The sequence below is a fragment of the Macrobrachium nipponense genome, chromosome 44 (genome assembly GCF_015104395.2).
Source record: "Macrobrachium nipponense isolate FS-2020 chromosome 44, ASM1510439v2, whole genome shotgun sequence".
Classification (NCBI taxonomy): domain Eukaryota; kingdom Metazoa; phylum Arthropoda; class Malacostraca; order Decapoda; family Palaemonidae; genus Macrobrachium; species Macrobrachium nipponense.
In genome coordinates, this window is record NC_087221.1 from 35046201 (window position 1) to 35065675 (window position 19475).

Below are 19475 nucleotides of genomic sequence, written 5' to 3' on the forward strand. Positions count from 1 at the left end.
AACTTCCAGAAGTCTCAATTAATCCCCAGTCAAGAGAGGATCTATCTGTGGATTCGGATAGCTTCTCTGGCTTTTCGGGCTTTTCCGTCGCCAGAGAGGATAGCTCGTTGCTACAGAGAAAATAACGACCTTCCTAGAGAAAGATGCATGCACAGCGAGGGAGTGGATGAGTCTGCTGGGGACACTCTCCTCGCTGGAGCAATTCGTTTTCTCTAGGAAGGTTGCATCTCAGGCCTCTACAGTTCTTCCTATACCAGAATGGAGGCGTCTCTCCCTAGATCTGGAGTTCTCCTTCAAGATCTCAAGGGAAATCAAGAGAGACCTTCGGTGGTGGAACAACCCACTTCGATTTGTGGAAGGAATGTCTCTCTACATGCCGAACCCCAGCCATGTGTTGTTTTCCGACGCATCGGAGGCAGGTTGGGGAGCGACACTCGGGACAAGAGAAGTGTCAGGCACCTGGAAGGGGATCAGGTGTCCTGGCACATCAACAAGAAAGAGTTGATGGCAGTCTGGATGGCATTGAAAGCCTTCGAACCCCACGTCCGAAATGCAGTAGTGCAGGTCAATTCGGACAACACAACAGCCTTGGCGTACATCAAAAAACAGGGGGGACGCACTCCTTCTCCATGTACGAAACAGCAAGGGATCTTCTGCTGTGGTCTCAAACAAGGAAGATCAGTCTTCTCACCAGATTCGTACAGGGAGAAAGGAACGTCAGGGCCGATCTCCTGAGCAGGAAGAATCAACTCCTGCCTTCCGAGTGGACCCTCCACTCAGAAGTATGCCAAGACCTGTGGAGAAGATGGGGCAGACCTCACATCGATCTCTTTGCAACAGCAAAGAATGCAAGAATCGAACTTTACTGCTCCCCGATCTCAGACCCAGGAGCAGTAGCAGTGGATGCGTTTCTCCTAGATTGGACAGGGCTAGACGTCTACGCCTTTCCCCCCCCCCCCTTCAAAGTACTAGGACAAACCCTCAAGAAATTTGCTATCTCGGAGAGGACAAGAATGACGCTAGTAGCTCCGTCTGGCCGCCCAAGATTGGTTCACAGAGGTACTGGAATGGTTGGTGGACTTTCCAAGAGCACTTCCACAAAGACAAGATTTGCTCAAACAACCCACTTCGACAGGTATCACAGAAACCTCCCCGCTCTCAATCTGACTGGCTTTCGACTGTCAAAAGTCTTGTCAGAGCGAAGGGGTTTTCGACAAAAGCTGCTAAGGCTATCGCCTCAGCTAGAAGACCTTCGACCCTTAAAGTCTACCAGTCGAAGTGGGACGTCTTTCGCCGTTGGTGCAGGAACCAGAAGTTTTCCTCTTCCAGTACCTCTGTGACTCAGATAGCAGATTTCCTAGTTTTCCTCAGAGAAAAATGCGGTTTGGCAGTATCTACTATCAAAGGATACCGTAGCATGCTGGCTGCGGTGTTCAGACATAGGAATTTAGATCTTTCGAATAACAAAGATCTTCATGATCTATTAAGATCTTTTGAATCTTCTAAGAAACTTCGAATGAAGTTCCAAGTTGGAATCTGGATGTGGTTCTTCGTTTCCTGAGGTCCGCTAGTTTGAACCACCACATTTAGCCTCCTTCAAAGATCTCACGAGGAAAGCTCTCTTTCTCATGGCTTTAGCATCAGCTAAAAGGGTTAGTGAGATTCATGCCCTAGAAGGAAGGGTAGGTTTCAAAGGAGATTCCGTGGTTTGTTGTTCCTTCCTTCCTTCCTTTGTTTTTAGCAAAAAATGAGAACCCCTCAAATCCTTGGCCAAGGAACTTTGAGGTTCGTGGTTTATCTGCCCTAGTAGGGAAGAACCTGAAAGAACTCTTTGCCCTGTTAGGAGTTTAAAACACTACTTCAGAAGAAGAAAACCCTTAAGGGCATTGAGGACAGACTATGGTGCTCTGTAAAGGACCCCAGCAGACCATTGTCGAAAAATGCGCTGTCTTTCTTCATTAGAAGTGTGAAAGAAGCACATAGATCTTGTAATGAAGAACATTTCAAGCTCCTAAAAGTCAAGGCTCATGAAGTGAGAGCAATTGCCACTTCCTTGGCCTTTAAGAAGAATATGTCTCTTGCAGAATCTGATGAAAACAACATTCTGGAGATGTAATTCAGTATTCGCCAACCACTACCTAAAAGACTCAGTATTACGTATGACGAGTGCTTCGCGTTAGGCCCGTACGTATCGGCGGATTCGGTGCTGGGGCAGGGAGCTGGAACATATCCTTAGTAGTTTTTGCCCTTGTTTTTTTTTTTGGTAATTGAGTTCATATGGTTGTATGAAAAATGATGCAGGTAGGCATCTTTTTTCGTTTCGTAATGCTAATAACGTTAGTTTGGTTAGGTGATCGGATTTGGTTTGAAGCTCCCTGCGTTGGTAGTGACAGGTTCTGTCATAGAAGAGGGCGAACCCCCATTGACATGATCCGACTTGGATTCTACTAAGTAAGCGGATATCAAGTCCGTTAGTAGACCCAAAGAGTCTTTTCAGCGGTAGGTCACGCCCTCGCTGTAGCTCTTATGGCTATGCAGACTAATAGACAGTATCTATGAAGTCTTCAGCCTAAACAGGTAAGAACCAAGGTTATGTTTATCCTACAACAGGTGTTGTTTACCTTTTCTTTGTTATTTTCTGTCTTGTACCCTCCACCAAGGGTGTCAATCAGCTAAGTATATGTCTGACAGGAAAGTTCATGTACAAAAATGATATTGTTATTTTACAATAAAGTTTTGTACATACTTACCTGGCAGACATATACGATTGATGGCCCGCCCAGCCTCCCCTCAGGAGACAGGTATAAGAGAGAAAAAACTCTGGCAAGAAAGGTATGATGGTTCTTACACCCGCCTCCCAGCGGCGGGTAAGGTAGATCACCTGACCTACCTGTCGCGTTAGCCGCGAGTTTTGAATTCTGTCGTGACGTCAGAGACGTAAGCTAAGTATATGTCTGCCAGGTAAGTATGTACAAAACTTTATTGTAAAATAACAATATCATATTTACTAGCGCCAAGCTGGAAACCGGTAGAATTAAAATTACACTTGTGAGATCCAGGGACTAATGGCATCTATACCAGGTCACGGGGCATGTATACCCAGAATGCCACGGCTACCTGTGACCCATCAGTTATTTTTCCTACCGCCTTTAAGATAGACGTGTTACTGTCTATCTCATTTAAAGCCGGTTTTTCAGTTTGCCCGTTCTTTATCCATTTCATTTTTTATTTTTCATTCCTTTTCTTTCTCCAAGTGTGATCAGTGTGTGGTAAGAGTGTATACGTGGTATGATGGAGAATTTTGCCTCAACATCGGGATCGTCTACCGTTTCGAAGAGGAGACAAAGGAAATGCCCATGGAGTCAGTGGCTTTCCATGTTCTAGGTTCCTAACTTCAGTGTCGACGGATCCTCATCCAACGTGTAGTAGTGCAGGGAAAACGTATGTACGGTTACTAATCCGTGTTCTGTTTGTCGCGGTTGGTCGTGGAACAGTGGAAGAAGTTCTATGGAAAAGCCAATACAAAAGGAAGGGGGTGACGCCATCTTTGGATGACCAAACCTTTTACCGGCTTCTTTTGTATCGGTATAAACCAGGCTGCTCCATATGTTTCTCCACCTGCTTTTGAATTGTCTCATACCCCTTCTCCGGTTTCTCCTAGCGGTTCTGTAATCGGAAAACGTCAGGAGGGGCCTTGGGTAATTTTATGAATAATTTGCACTTTCCTTGTTCCCAGCAGTAGAGGGGGAGATCCGCCATCTTTGTTCCAGGCTCCTGCTACTCAAGCGCATAGGTTAGATGGTACGTGGTCAGCGCTTAGGCCTACCAGGCGTACCAACCTTGGATGGTCTGCTTGCGCATTATATGACGTCACGGTTCAGCAGGGTCCGGCAGCGCTGAATGTTCCTCATCCCCCGGGCTTGCAATTTATGGGAATTAATGCCGCGGCTTCACCATCCCAACTCAGTATTTACAGCGATGCAGAACTTGGGGAGGTAGTTTGGCAGCAAACGTGCGGTTGCCAGCAGAAACCTCTCAGTCTCTCCCTACGAGAGGGATGACGTCACAACATACGTCACACTCTGATATGGCAGGCGTGATGACGTCACAGACCGATTCTCGGCCTTTTTCGCTGCACCCAACCCCAGACGCTAATACGCCTTCTGACCCGTCAATGCAAACTGTAATGCAGAAATTACAGGATATAGAGAAGAGAATGAATAAGAGAGACAAAAAGAAAAGGTGTGATTCGCCTTCTTCGTCTTCTTCCTATAGTTCGGCGTCATCGCTAAGTCCGATAACGTCACGGCGAGCGCCAGTCAAGCGTTGGAGGAGGATTCGGGAGTTCCTGGCGGATCCTCGGGCTAAGAGGAGAAGAATCAATTCTTCCTCTTCTTCGGACCAAGACTGTCATTTCCAAGTCAGCAAGAAGGTCGGAAAATCAGTGGCTATTAAGCACAAGGTTGGCAGACGAAGCCGTTCGCAAGAATCCGAACAAGCGAGAGAGGTGACGGCCGGCGAGCTAGCGGCCGAGGCGGAGTTGCCAGTTCGGATCGCAAAAACTGCGATACCTCTGGTAAAATCGACGTTGGCGGCGAAAGGTGCAGCAGAGGATGGAATGCAGGTCCCAGTTTCGCCCGTAAGGCCGTTCAAAATACGTACGAAGGACGATAAGGCTCCTATTAAAAGTACGAAAAATAGAGAGTTGGCAACCTCGGCGGATACGTTCGTGGAAGCAGTGTCCGTCTGGATAGAAGGTCGAGGCCGGGCTCGCCGACGCTCGAAAACGATGCCAATGCTAATAGAGACGAACTTATCTCTGTCTTAAGGAGCCTTCATCTTGGAGATCTAGATCCGTGAGCAGAGAAAGGATGAGACGTTCTCGTTCCCCTGCTGACTATCCGGGATCGAGCCAACAGCGGCCAGCAAAGACCAAAGAGACCGCGGCCGTAGGGGCAGGCGGCTCTGGAATTCCGGGCCATCTGTCAGAAGATAGAGGAGAGCAACATCCCTTGTGACGGAGAGTGGTACACTAGAGCCGGAGGAAGGAGAAAACCAAGAGTTTCTGGCCTCGTATGCAGAGGTTATTGATTTGATTCGTCAATTCAATAGCCTTTCGGGAGAAGACAGAAACACCGGCCAGTATGCTTCCTCCTGGAATTGACATGGCGTTTGGACTAAAGAGGATACCAAGGTGTCGTATGAATTGCCTTGTTCGAGTCATGCGGAATCGGTCTTGCAACACTAAACGCAAAGATTGCAGGGAGGGATAATTCCTTAAGATCTAATAGATCATTTAAATTTATTCCCCCTCCAATGATAAAGCAAAGGAAATATTATACGAACACCAGAAGGTCCCCTTTTGCTGTCTAGACAAATGAACCCTAATGTTGTAAGGTTAAGGCCTGGATTAACCTTGGATCAGGTTAAAATGGAGTGCCCTTCGATGACGTACCAAGAGGCTGCTACGTTAGAAGCAACAGTTTCTTCTGTCTTTCAGGCTGCTTCCTGGTTAGACCTTTGGTCAACAGCAGTGGCGAAAATTGTATCCTCGGAAGCAACAAGAAAGTAGTGGATGAACCATTGTTCATTAGATTACTACAGTCAGGTTCCAAGGCGATTGCGTACCTGACAAACGCAAGTGCCAATGTTTGGGCAAATATCCTGCTAATGAGGAGAGATGCAGCATTGGCTAGACTAAGCCGCAATGTGGATTTGGATTCCCTGTTAGCAATGAGGATGGGGATATCTTGGAATCGCAACTGCTGTTGCCAGAGGTCATACTGGAAGAGGCGATAGATAGAAGAAGGATGGACACTAACGATAGGTTGGTGCAACAGGCAGTTAGGAAAACGTCTAACAGTCAAACTACTCCTTTGGAGGGAAGACAACAGCAGATGTCTCGGAAGAAGACAGTGAGACATAACATCCCTAATAGGGTCACAAGACCCTCTTCCCCAAAGAGGCTACTCATCGGCCCTTTCACAATAGAAACAACAGAGGAAGGGGCAATAGGGGAAGAGGAGAGGCTCAAGAAGATAGGATGGGCGCCTCCCATCACTCGGCCACACCAGTGGGGGGGTGCCTGGCAAATCACTGGAAGGTGTGGCAGGAACTAGGGGCAGAGCAGTGGGTGGTGGATGTTCTCAGGATCGGGTATTTGATTCCGTTCGAGGTAACCCCGCCCCTGACAGATCAACCATTACCCCACGTCACTTATGCCCACAAATCTCAGAAGGCCACTATTCTGCAGGACGAAGTGAAGAAGATGATGGAAAAAGGAGCTGTGCAACAAGTATGCAGTCCGTCAAAAGGCTTCTACAGCAGGATTTTCCTGGTACCCAAAGCCAACGGGGGAGTGGAGGACAGTAATAGACCTGTCAACGCTGAATCTGTTTATAAGGAAAACAGTTTCAAGATGGAAACTCCGAAAACGGTTCTACAGCAGTCCAGAATCGGAGACTTTATGCTGACAGTCGATCTAAAGGACGCATACTTTCAGATACCAGTCCATCAGTCTTCAAGAAAATTTCTCCGCTTCAGTCTTGCAGGGAAAGCTTTCGAATTCAAGGTCCTGTGCTTCGGATTGACAACGTCTCCTCAGGTTTTTACAAGAGTGTTCACCCTCGTGTCGGCGTGGGCGCATGCTCAGGGGATCAGGCTAATAAGATATCTGGACGATTGGCTGGTGATAGCAAAGTCCAGGGAGAAATTACTCAGGGACAGGGCGGCCCTCCTGCAGCTTTGTCACAGCCTAGGTATTGTGGTGAATCAGCAGAAGTCGCAGTTGGATCCAAGTCAACGTTTGGATGGTCACCAACAGTAAGATCACCCGTACGAGCAAATTCCCTTGTCGGCAGAAGTGAGGAAAGACTTGCTGTGGTGGTGAACGACGACAATCTGACAGTGGGTGTCCCCCTTCAACAATCCTCCCCAGACCTCTTGCTGTTCTCGATGCGTCACTAGAAGGCTGGGGAGCCCCATATGGAGGAGTTGATGGTGTCAGCAAAATGGAGTTTGCAAGACAGAGAACTCCATATAAACATGCTGGAGTTGAAAGCAGCTTTTCTGGCTCTACAAGAATTCAGGGAGAGAGTAAAGGGACCACTCAGTGGTATTGATGTCAGACAACACCACAGTAGTAGCTTATATAAACAAGCAAGGAGGCCTAGTTTCTCGGCAGTTACATGATGACAGTTTCAACTTCACCAGTGGGCTATAGAGAACCTGGTAGACATCAAGGCCAGGTATATTCTGGGAGAAACATAGTGGCCGACAAGTTGAGCCGCAGGGATCAGATTCTGGGAACAGAGTGGTCCCTACACCAACAGGTAGTGGACAGGATGCTCATGTTGTGGGAAGGACCGATCATAGACCTATTCGCAACAGGTACAACAAAAAGTTGGAAGTGTATTGTTCAGTAGTCCCGGACGCAGAGGCAGTAGCAGAAGATGCGCTACACCCCCACCCCTGGGACAATCTGGACGTGTACGCATTTCCTCCATTTTGTCTAATCCGTCAGGTTCTGAACAGGGTAATGCGATCTCAGAACCTCAAGATGACCCTGGTAGCCCCGTTATGGCCGAAAGCAGAGTGGTTTCCAGACCTACTGGAACTCCTAGTAGATGTGCCAAGAGAGTTACCTCCATGGAGCAACCTTCTGTGTCAGCCTCACGTGGAGAGGTACCACCAGTCGGTGAATTGTCCCTATCGCTTCACGGGTGGAGACTGTCAAGTATCTCCTCCGAGAGCGAGGGTTTTCGCAGAAAGCAGCAACTCAGATGGCAGGTATATCAGAAAATCATCTGCGACAGTATACCAAGGAAAGTGGTCAGCATACTGTGATTGGTGTCGTAGAGGGAACCGTGTCTCCACTCGGTACCACTATTCAGCAGTTAGCAGCTTTTCTGATATATCTCAGAACAGAAAAAACATATGTCTGTATCTGCAGTGAAGGGGTACAGGGCGGCTCTAGCCTCAGTCTTACGAATGAAAGGAGTGGACATATCGTCTTCATGGAGTTGGCCATGCTGATGAGGAGCTTTGAACAGTCATGCCACCAAAGGAGCTAAAAGCCCCAGATTGGGATCTGACCAAGGTACTGAGTAGTCTGACAAAACCCCCCTACGAACCACTAAGGCAGTCCACGGATAGGAGCCTGACCCTGAAGACAGCCTTCTTATTGGCCCTTGCTTCAACCAAAAGGGTGGGGGAGCTACATGGCCTCTCATATCTCATCAGCTCGAGAGGTTGGAGATCAATGGTATGTGAGTTTTGTCCCAGAATTCGTGGCCAAGACCCAAAATCCAACAATAGTAGACGGCAGATTCGACTCCTTACCATACCTTCCTTGGCAGACTTTGTAGACAACGACAAAGCTGAGATGCTCCTGTGCCCCGTCAGGGCACTAAGGGAGTACTTAAAGAGAACAAGGCACCTCATGCCGTGTGCCAGAGGTTGTTCGTAAGTACAGGACGGAACAAGAAGGAAGTGTCCAAGAATACAATATCATTTTGGCTAAGGGAGACGATCAGAGATGCTTATACGGCAGAAGACGAGGGTCAGATAGCCAGGTGGGAGCTAGAGGCTCATGACATCAGGGGTGTGATGCTTCCCTGGCATTTAAGAAGAACATGTCTGTGGATAAATTCTGAAAGCTGGTGTGTGGAAGCGCCAAACAACTTTCACCTCATTTTATTGAAAGATGTTTGCCCATAGATCCCTGGACACCTTTTCCTTGGGTCCAGTGGTGGCGGCCCAACAAGTGATATAGTTCATCCAGTGCCCCTGGCGGGTCAGTTTGCGTCTAGTCTAAGATGAAGGTAGAAAGTAGAATGAATGGATGACTGGTCTTTTTTCTTTACTACTTTCTTCCTACTCCTTTAACTACGGGCAATATTAAGGAGAGTACCGTCATGTGCTGGAACAGACTATATGCAGTGAGATGGTCAGCCATACTGTGAAGCTATCTTAGCTGATGATATACTTTTCAGTAGCAACACACCCCTCTGGATAATAGGGAAAAGAGGGGTGAAGGTGGATCCAAGTTGCAAGGGTGGACAAGAGTAAACAGTAGAATGGTATCTACCCCACCAGTGGGAGAAAAACCAATAGATCCTTTCTTATATCTTTGGTCCTAGGTTCATTGTCCATTCTCTTAGAATTTCCCTATGTATTCGGAAATGGATAAGGTGGCAAACTCCCAGTCAGTTGTAGAGACTTACCTCCCTCCAATAGTAAGTCTATCCTAATGTTAGACCGAAGTTTGTTTCGTGTATGAACAAATACCAAATTTGTAACTAATTTGTATTTTTCATAACTAACAAACCTGAGGTCTTACAGTTAAAGGCCCACCTCGAACCACCCCTCTAGCAGTCTAAACTGGGTTAGAATATAACTGATGGGTCCACAGGTAGCCGTGGGCATTCTGGGTATACATGCCCCGTGACCTGGTATAGATGCCATTAGTCCCTGGTCTCACAAGTGTAATTTTAATTCTACCGGTTTCCAGCTTGGCGCTAGTAAATCCTAATGTTAAGACCTCAGGTTTGTTAGTTATGAAAAATACAAATTAGTTACAAATTTGGTATTTTAAGCTAGTTTCTCGCTGGACGAGTGGTTTTCGCGCTCGGTTGCCAATCCGGTGGTCCGAAGTTCAAAACCCGGCTCGGCCAACGCGGAATCAGAGGAATTTATTTCTGGTGATAGAAATTCATTTCTCGATAGTGTGGTTCGGATCCCACAATAAACTGTAGGTCCTGTTGCTAGGTGACCAATTGGTTCCTAGCCACGTAAAAATATCTAATCCTTCGGGCCAGCCCTAGGAGAGTTGTTAATCAGCTCAGTGGTCTCGTAAAACTAAAATATACTTAAATTTTTTTACTTTAAGCTGTCAGTTGTTAAGATTGGGTAGATGTTGGGTATGTAATTGGTGTATAGGTTGCCTTCTTTCATATGTATTTAGATGTGTTCACCTAAACATTTTTCTTTTTCAAATGAATTATTGTTATTGTCAAGAAAATGGGTATTTCTAACTAGTAAACTGTTTTCTATATCATACTTGTCAGGATTGAAAGACGTTATTGCACTTGTGTGTTTAGCTTCTTGAATCTTCATATAGCCTTCAGATTTGCACCTCTTAAATTTACATTCTTTTTCAAGTTCAAGATTTTGTTATGTTTTGTAACGTATCTTGCAATGTTTTTTTTCATGAACATGAAGTTTAGGGTTACCATACATTAATTCTTTCTTCTAGATATGAGAGTAAAGGCAAGCAGTGGGCAAAAAGTCGCTCAGAGTATCCAGTTGGTCTGGCTCCAGATGACGTGGCTGCTGCTAAAGCCAAACAAGAACCAAACAATGCTGGAATCCCAGGATTGGTAATAACTCCAAAGCCAGGTAATAGTTGTAACTGATTGTGTTACTCCAATGTAGCTGTTTAAATCTTGTAATACTATATGTATGGTAATTGTTCTTCTAAATATTAATTTTGTCATTGGACTGACTGGAGGTACTCTTTCCAGTTGAAGAAATGGTTGTGGAGTTGAAAATTTTTAAGAAGTTTGAAAATTTTTAAGAAGTTTGAGTGTATACTTACATTCTCGACCATAGTCTATTATGTATTCTGTAATTGTCAAATTGTTAAGGAATTATTTGATAAAACGTTCCATACAAAGGGTAAATATTGATAGAGCAGAGTTGGCCATTTTAAGATTTGAGGTAAATTCCTTAAACATTTTTAGGGATGTGTTACCATTCTACTGTATCTGTATGGGTTAGTCAGACCAAATCTTTAGTCTGCCTGAAGAAGAAAGAAGGGAGCAATGTGATGCTTTGCCAGGATTGACAGCCTGGTGAAATTTTGTGGTGCCATCTTGTATCAATTCCTAGGTACACTTATCTTTCACAGCTCTCTATTTAAAAGCAGGTTATCAGAATCATTTTAAATTAGTCTAATTACGTATTATGGTTTTTAAGAGGTTATAATATTATGAGAGTGTTTGGTAACTCAGATGTTTAGTTAAACTAATAATTTTGTCCTTGCAACTATGATGTATAGTTTTGTACATGAACTTCCCTGACAGATATATACTTAGCTATAGTCTCCGACGTTTCCCAGACAGAATTTCAAATCTCGCGGCACACGCGACAGGTAGGTCAGGTGGTCTACCTTACCCGCCGCTGGGTGGCGGATGTACGAACCACTCCCGTTTGCTTGTCAGATTTTTCTCTGTCGCGGGAACGATAACAACTGTTGTCGGTTCCTCTCGATAGTTTTTCGATTCTCGCTTGCCTGGAGTTAATTTGGACTTCTTTTGGTGACGTATTCGCTTTGTTTGGCTTGGCATACGCTGATTGTGGACCGGTTTGATTTTGATTTTGATTTTCTTTAACGATGTCTGACCTAGATTCAGTAGTTAAAACTTCGGTTTTGTTTAGGGTTTGCGTGAATGAAGGATGTAAGGTGAGGTTGCCGAAAGCTTCGGTAGACCCCCACACGGTTTGCATGAAATGCAGGGGGAATGAATGTTCTTTTGCTAACCCTTGTAGTGAATGTAAGGGATTGAATGAAGAAGAATATAAGGCTCTCTCTTCTTATGTTAGGAAGTTGGAACGTGAATAGAGTGCGTAAGGCTTCCTCTAGAAGTTCTAGTAGATCTAGAATGAGTGAGTTGGATGTGGATCCTAATACTAACGTAGAATTAGAACCTTCTTCCCAAGTTGCAGCCCCTGCTCCCCGCACCGAAGCCGAAGATTCGCCTTCGGAGGCGGCAGCTCTGAGAGCCACGATTCTTTCTATGGATCAGAAGATTCGTCAGTTGGAAGGTAAGGAGAGTGTTAGTGATCAATGCAGTGTCCCAGTGTTGTGGAGGGTGCGTCTGACTGGCTCCTTAGGTTGCCTTCTAGGCCTAGACCTCTTCCAGACTCCCAGTTCCAGTGGAGTAGGAAAGTCGAAAGCCGCAAGAGGGCTAGGGAGAACCCCCACCGGTCAGGCGTCCCCTCGGCATATCCTGAAGTACGCTCCCAGGCTGCCTCGGATCGCTACAAGAAGGAGCTCCTACGCCAATGCTTCTCCTCTTCGTCTTCCCCCTCTCCGAAGAGAGGTTGGAACTCCCCGGATGCGTCGCGCCCGTTGAAGAGGGCTTGGAAGGCTCCCTGCAGTCCTTTGGCTTCTAGTCCGGAGGAGGTTTTCCCGGAAGAATCGTCGGTGGAGGCGAAGAAACCCAAGAAATCTTGTGATCGTCTTCTTCTCGCGCTCCGCGCTCGGCGCCTGCTTCCGAGGAAGAACAACAAGATTTCTCCTACGAGAGTACTCCGCGGGACTTCAAGCTCAGATCACGGCGCTAGCAGACTCTCTAGCAGTTAGATCACGTAGGAAGAAGGACGTTTTCTCTTCCGATCAAGAGATCTAGGCGCCGCTCTTCAGAGGATCATTCTCCTCTTTTTAGGCGTTTCTCCTTCATATGGGGAGGTTTCGTATGAAGGTAGGGGCTCGCGTGAGCGCCCTCGCTCGCTGGCTCTCTTTCGACTTCAAGGCGCCAAACATCGGTAGGACGCTCTATGGAGAAAGAAGTTTTTTCTCCAGATTGGATTCCCGCTTCCGGTAAGCGCACTGCACCTGCTCATCGCTATTTCTTCAACTCCCTCGCGTGAGACTTCTCCTCAGCAGCCTCAGATCCTAGAAGGCGTCCTTATCAAGTAGGACATTCTTCTTCCAGATGTCACTCTCCTCGAGTGTCGGATCGTGACTTCTCTCCTGACAGGCATCAAGAGTCTGGTAGGAGTCGTGTGCATGATAGACGGCCTGCTGTTAGCCGCTCCCCGCAAGGTAGGCGCCAAGAGCCTACTGCACATCGATCTCCTAGTAGGCGCTCGTCTCTTTTAAAGGCGTCATACTCCTGATTATTCTCCTCGGGGCAGACAACAAGAGTCTTTCAAGCGCCCTTCTCCGTTGTAGGCGCTCTCACCGCTTCTAGGCGCACTACTCCTGACCGTTTGTCTCTTGGTAGGCACCAGGAATCTCGGAAGCGCCCTTCTCCAGGTAGGCGCTCGTTAGCTTTGAAGCGCCCTTCTCCTGAATGTTACCCTCTTGTTAGACGTCAAGAGTCTCACAAGCAGCCTTCTCCTAGTAGGCGCATTTCGCCTTCCAGTCGAACTTCCGTTGATCGTACGCAACTGGACAGGTATGGGAGAGCCGCGCAAGCGCTCTGCTCTCGATAGGCGCTCTTCTCCTGGCAGCTGCTCGCCTCAGGATAGGCGCAAAGAGTCTAGTAGGCGCTCGCCTCCTCGTAAGCGCCCTGTGTAGTTTCCGAGGATTCTCGGAGTAGGGAGCCCTACCTCTCCTTCGGCTGAGATTCCGTCTACCTCGAAGAGGGAGTCTCATCGTAGACAACCAAGATCTTCTCATCGTTCTCCAGTGGATGTGAACTCTTCTAAGAGAGGGCGTTCTCCAACCTCTCGCTTAACTCCTACTAGGATCCCTTCGTCACCTAAGGATCTTCCGCGCTCGCCTCGACAAGACGTCCTAGAAGGTTCGATGAGGAACCGAACACTTCTGCTGCTGTGTCTTTCTTACAAGAAGCTTACAGAGCTACTTTGCAAGTTTTGGGGATTCCCTTACTCCTACGGCTCCTCCTTCTCCTCCTCACTCACTTTTTTCAACGGCGAAGACAGCGAAGAGTTCTTCTTGTGTGAGGATGAAGCCAACTCTTTCAATGAAGAAGGCACTGAGGAGTTTTGGTTCCTGGATGGCTTCCAAAGAAGAAGCGGGGAAAACGATGTTCGCTTTTCCTCCTTCGAAGTTATCAGGACGCGCTGGTTTCTGGTACGAAACAGGAGAGTCCTTAGGATTGGGTCTACCGTCTTCGGCTGATTCGGATTTTTCGGCGCTGGTAGATTCGACAAGGAGAACTGCCCTTAACTCTGCTAAGATGACTTGGGCAATGAATGAATTGGATCACATGCTAAAAGGCATGTTTAGAGTGCTAGAAGTATTTAACTTCCTTGATTGGTCGTTGGGGGTCCTAGCCTAAGAAAATTGAGTGGCCAGAAGTCATTTTCGCCAGAATGATCTCATGTGTGTTTTGTCTTGTATGGACAAGTCGGTAAGAGACGGAGCGAGTGAAATCGCCTCCCTTTATGGGGCCGGGATGTGGAAGAAGAGGTCTGTTTATTGTTCCTTCTTAACGAAGTCTGTCTCCCATGCCCAGAGGTCTTCTTTGCTGTTTGCTCCTCTGTCTGCTCAGTTGTTCCCTAAACATCGAGTGCAGGACATTTCGAGATCACTTTCGGCCAAAGCCACCCAGGACCTTTTGGCACAGTCGGCAAGAAAACCTCGCCCTTCCTTCTCTACCAAGGCTAAGAAGGAAAAGGCAAGTGTTCGAGAACCCTTTCGAGGGGGCGTCTTCATCAAGAACCTCTACGTTTAGAGGTCGTAGACCTTCAGAAGGGGTAAGACTTTCGCCAAGTCTGTTAAAGCCCCCAAATAACTTGCAAGGTCCTTCAAACAACGGTGGGCGCCAGACTCTTAGAGTTTGCAGAAGTCTGGGCCCAAAGGGGCGGATCCTTGGACCCTTTCTATTTTGAGGAGAGGTTACCTCATCCCTTTCGTCGAAAGACCTCCCTTGACGACCATCCCAAGGGAACTGACGGCCAGGTACAGAGACCCCATCATGAATCAAGCTCTCCATCTAGCAGTAGATCAGATGCTGGAGAAGGGGGGCTATCGAACTAGTGACAGACCATCATTCATCGCGGCTTCTACAACCGCCTTTTCCTAGTTCCGAAGTCCTCAGGGGGATGGAGACCGGTGTTGGACGTAAGCGCCCTGAACTTCTTCGTAGAAAAGAAGAAGTTTTCACGATGGAAACGCCTTCATCAGTGCTGGCAGCACTTCGTCCAGGGGACTGGATGGTTTCCTTGGATTTACAGGACGCTTACTTCCACGTACCGATCCATCCTTCCTCGAGGAAGTTTCTCAGATTCATGATGGGGGGGAAAAGGAAAATTTTTCAGTTCAGGGCTCTGTGTTTCGGCCTCTCGACGGCCCCTCAAGTGTTCACGGGGATGGGGATTTTGAGGAATGTGGCTCAATGGCTTCATTTGAAAGGGGTGAGGATATCCATGTACCTCGACGATTGGCTAATAAGGGCCAATTCAGAAGATCGTTGTTTGAAGGACTTACAAGTAACTTTAGAATTGACGAAGGCGTTGGGACTTCTCGTCATTTCAAGAAGTCGTCACTAATTCCCGAGCAAGAGTGTGTGTATCTCGGGATACAGATGAACTCTCTGAGTTTTCGGGCTTTTCCCTCTCAGGAAAGGATAGCCGAGGATTCGAGAGAGTAACAACCTTCTTAGGAAAAGAAAGTATGCACAGTGAGGGAGTGGATGAGTCTGCTGGGACGCTCTCCTCGCTAGAGCAATTCGTTTCCATTAGGGAAGGTTGCACCTGAGACCGCTCCAATTCTTTCTTCATCGGAATTGGAGTCGTCGTTCTCAGGATTTGACGTTCTCCCTGTCGTTATCCCAGGACGTCAAGAAACATCTCTTATGGTGGACAGATCCCAACCTCTTTGCGAAGGGACTGTCTCTTCAATCCCAGACCCCCAACCCCCAACCTGGTGTTGTTCTCCGACGCGTCGGACACGGGGTGGGGGGCAACTCTGGGAACCAGCGAAGTGTCAGGTACCTGGGTGGGGGACCAGGTAGCCTGGCACATCAACAGAAAGGAGTTGATGGCTGTGTGGTTGGCTCTGAAGGCTTTCGAGCCCAAAGTCAGAAGATCGGTAGTGCAGGTCAACGCGGACAACACTACAGCTCTGGCATATATCAGGAAACAGGGGGGGACGCATTCCTTCTCCCTGTACGAGACAGCAAGAGACCTTCTTCTGTGGGCAGAAAAGAAAGAGGAATCAAGCCTTCTCACCAGGTTCGTGCAGGGAGAAAGGAATGTAGAGCAGATCTCTCAGCAGGAAAGATCAGGTCCTTCCCACAGAGTGGACCCTTCATCTGGATGTATGTCAGAGCCTGTGGAAGTTATGGGGCAGGCCACACATAGACCTCTTTGCCACGTCAAAGAACAAGAGGCTGGATCCTTACTGCTCTCCGATATCGGATCCAGAGGCATTAGCAATAGATGCTCTTCTTCTAGACTGGAACGGACTCGACGTCTACGCGTTTCCCCCTTCAAGATCCTGGGGCTAACCATCAAGAAGTTCGTAGAGTCCGATCAAAGAGAATGACCTTAATCGCTCCCTTTTGGCCAGCCCAAGAAGGTGGTTCACAGAGGTACTGGAATGGTTGGTGGACCTTTCCAAGATCGCTCCCGCTAAGGAGCGATCTACTCAGACAACCCCACTTCGACAGGTACCACAAAAATCTCCTCGCTCTCAGTCTGACTGGCTTCAGACTGTCCAAAGTTTGGTCAGAGCGAAGGCTTTTCAGCACAGCTGCTAAAGCAATCGCAAGAGCGAGGAGACCTTCCACCTTGCGTGTATACCAGTCAAAGTGGGGATGTCTTCAGACGTTGGTGCAAGAGAAGAACATTTCCTCTTCCAGTACCTCTGTGACCCAAATTGCGGATTTCCTTATTTCCTCAAAGAGAATGTCATCTGGTTGTGTCAACTATTAAGGGATACCGCAGTATGTTGGCGGCGGTATTTCGGCATAGAGGCTTAAATATATCCGATGATAAGGACCTGCATGATCTTATTAGATCATTTGAAACCATTAAGCGTCCTCATGTAGTACCGAACTGGAATCTAGGCGTATTTAGTTCTACAATTCCTTGGATCGTCTAGATTCGAACCTCCTGGCTTAGCCTCTTTCAAGGATCTGACGAAGAAGGCTATCTTCCTTTTGGCCCTAGCTACAGCTAAGAGAGTGAGTGAGCTCCAAGCTATCGAGGGCAATGTAGGGTTTAAGGAAGATTCTATGGTGTGTTCGTTTCTTCCAAATTTCCTTGCAAAGAATGAAAAACCCATCACGGCCTTGGCCCAGGAGCTTTGAAGTTCGTAGTTTATCTTTTCTAGTACGGGAAGAGCCTGAAAGAACTCTTTGCCCTATGAGATTATGAAGTATTTCCTTAAGAGGAAGGAACAACTTAAGGCTAATCAAGATGTGCTTTGGTGCTCTGTAAAGGACCCCACTCGGCCCATGTCGAAGAATGCTCTTTCCTTTTTTCTGAGAAGCCTTATTACAGAGCACATGTTGCCTGTAAGGAAGAAACATTTTAGACTACTGAAAGTTGAAAGCTCACGAGGTGAGAGCCATCGCAACTTCGCTTGCATTCAGAAAAAATATGTCTGTGCGGAACTTGATGGAGGCGACTTTTTGGAGATGCCAATCGGTTTTCGCAAACCACTACCTACTTGTGATGAAAAATCACATATGATAAATGCTTCGCCTTGGGTCCTTTCGTATCGGCGGATTCGGTGCTGGGGCAGGGAGCTGAAACTTTATCCTGTGTAAATTTTTTATATGTTACCCTATATTTTATATTGTTGTTTTTTGGTTGTGCTGAAAGAGGTTGCAGGTGCACCTCTTTTTGTCGTAATATTAACCCTTTGTATTTTGGTTAGGTGGTCTGGTGGGTTTTGGCTCCTTGCAGAGGTAGTGGTAAGGATCTGTTAGGTTAAGCGGACAAGGTCCCTCTAAACAGGATCCGACTTGGATTCTACCACAATAGGGGATCACATATCCCAGTGGTAGATCCGAGAGTCTTTCAGCATCAGGTCACGTCCTAGCTGTAGCTCTCCAGGCAATGCAGACTCAGAGACAGTATCTATGAAGTCTTCATCCTGAAAAGGTGAGAACCAAGGTTTTTATATCCTACAACATTAGTTGTTTCCACCCCCGTCTTACCTGTATTATTTAGCTGTCTCTTACCCTCCACCAAGGGTGCCAATCAGCTAAGTATATATCTGTCAGGGAAGTTCATGTACAAAAATGATATTGTTAAACTACAATAAAGTTTTGTACATACTACCTGGCAGATATATACGTTAATGGCCCAGGCCCAGCCTCCCCTCAGGAGACACGGTGGAAGAGAAAAATCTGACAAGCAAACGGGAGTGGTTCGTACATCCGCCACCCAGCGGCGGGTAAGGTAGACCACCTGACCTACCTGTCGCGTGTGCCGCGAGATTTGAAATTCTGTCCGGGAACGTCGGAGACTATAGCTAAGTTATATATCTGCCAGGTAAGTATGTACAAAACTTTATTGTAGTTTAACAATATCATTTTTATGTTGAGTTATTCTTTGGTTCTTCAACTTTCAATGCTTATATTAATTTGCATTTAGTATGTGTAGCATATAATGTACATAGTACAAATATTTTAGCATAAGATTTTTTTCACAGAAAAATCTAAATCAAAGAAGAAATCAGGTGGAGGCAAGAAAAAATCAGCAGCCCCAGATGCAAGCTTAACAAAACAACTGCAGGAGACTCACATTTCTGAATCCACAGCAGATAAAGGTAATTCTCTCTCTCGTTTTAATTTGTAGCGAATTATAGTTCGTAGTTTTGGTTAGTACCACAGGGTTTGTGAATCATTATGTTTTTAGTAAACTCATTATCTATGAGATATGAGTTTACTTGGGTTTACAATTCTGTATCAAACAAACTATTCAATGTTGCCGGGTGAATGGTCCTCGGCTGGAATTTAGGTCATGCAGTACAGTACTGTATAAGATAGTGAATGAAGTTTTTGACCTTCCAACATTTTAACTATCCAGTGATATTTTTCTTTTGAGTTGCTAATATAAATTTTTTTTCAATCTTTTAGATCAAACCTGGTAGAGCTGAGGTTCTTGCTCACTGGTGTAGCTATAATGTCATGATAAAGAATAATTATTATCTTTTTCACATATTTGGTCCTTCATTTTGTATTTTGCTCTTTTTCTAAATTCCAGGCCTTAAGTAGGATAAATTTTTTATACATTTTCTCATAATCTTTTGAACTATATTAAAGTTTTCTGAAACCCAGTGTTCTCTTATATCTTATTAGCTTTCTCTGTACAATATGTACTGTATTTCATAACTTTCTCTTTTGCCTTATATGCATATAAATCTTATCAAAATTTTATTAGAACTGGCATCCTTGGGGTAGTTTTAAGTTAATGAGGTGTTTTGAATCAGGGAAAAAGAAGTTTCAAATCTAAAGGTCTCTCTCTCTCACTATTACTTCTATCAGTTACCCATTATATTATATTCAAATAGTATGCACATTTTCACATTCATTAGAATTTAATGGTAAAATAACTGGGAGAAAGGATCATGGTTGGGAAAGGGGCTTGTATTCAAAGCTAATTGTGAAAGTTGTGGATGATATAAGCCACCTCAAAGACAGTTTAGATCTTTTGGCAGAGCTGTACTTGAGTGTTGGCTCATGGAATGCAGGGAGAGCCAGTCTTTGGTAGGACTCTAGATATTAGTCCAGAAGACATCAATGGTGAGGTCAGGATGATTCGAT

At 46.2% G+C, this 19475-nt stretch overlaps 1 protein-coding gene across 1 annotated transcript in view; it reads left to right on the forward strand.

The window, feature by feature from the left end:
- The window catches only part of LOC135203963 (partner of Y14 and mago-like), a gene marked incomplete in the record, with an annotated part of 51332 nt that overhangs the window by 12212 nt on the left and 19645 nt on the right, over window positions 1-19475 (forward strand). Inside the window, 2 exon segments of the mRNA XM_064233889.1 lie at window positions 10256-10398; window positions 18362-18506. Of these exon segments, the coding sequence (XP_064089959.1) occupies window positions 10256-10398; window positions 18362-18506 (288 nt within the window).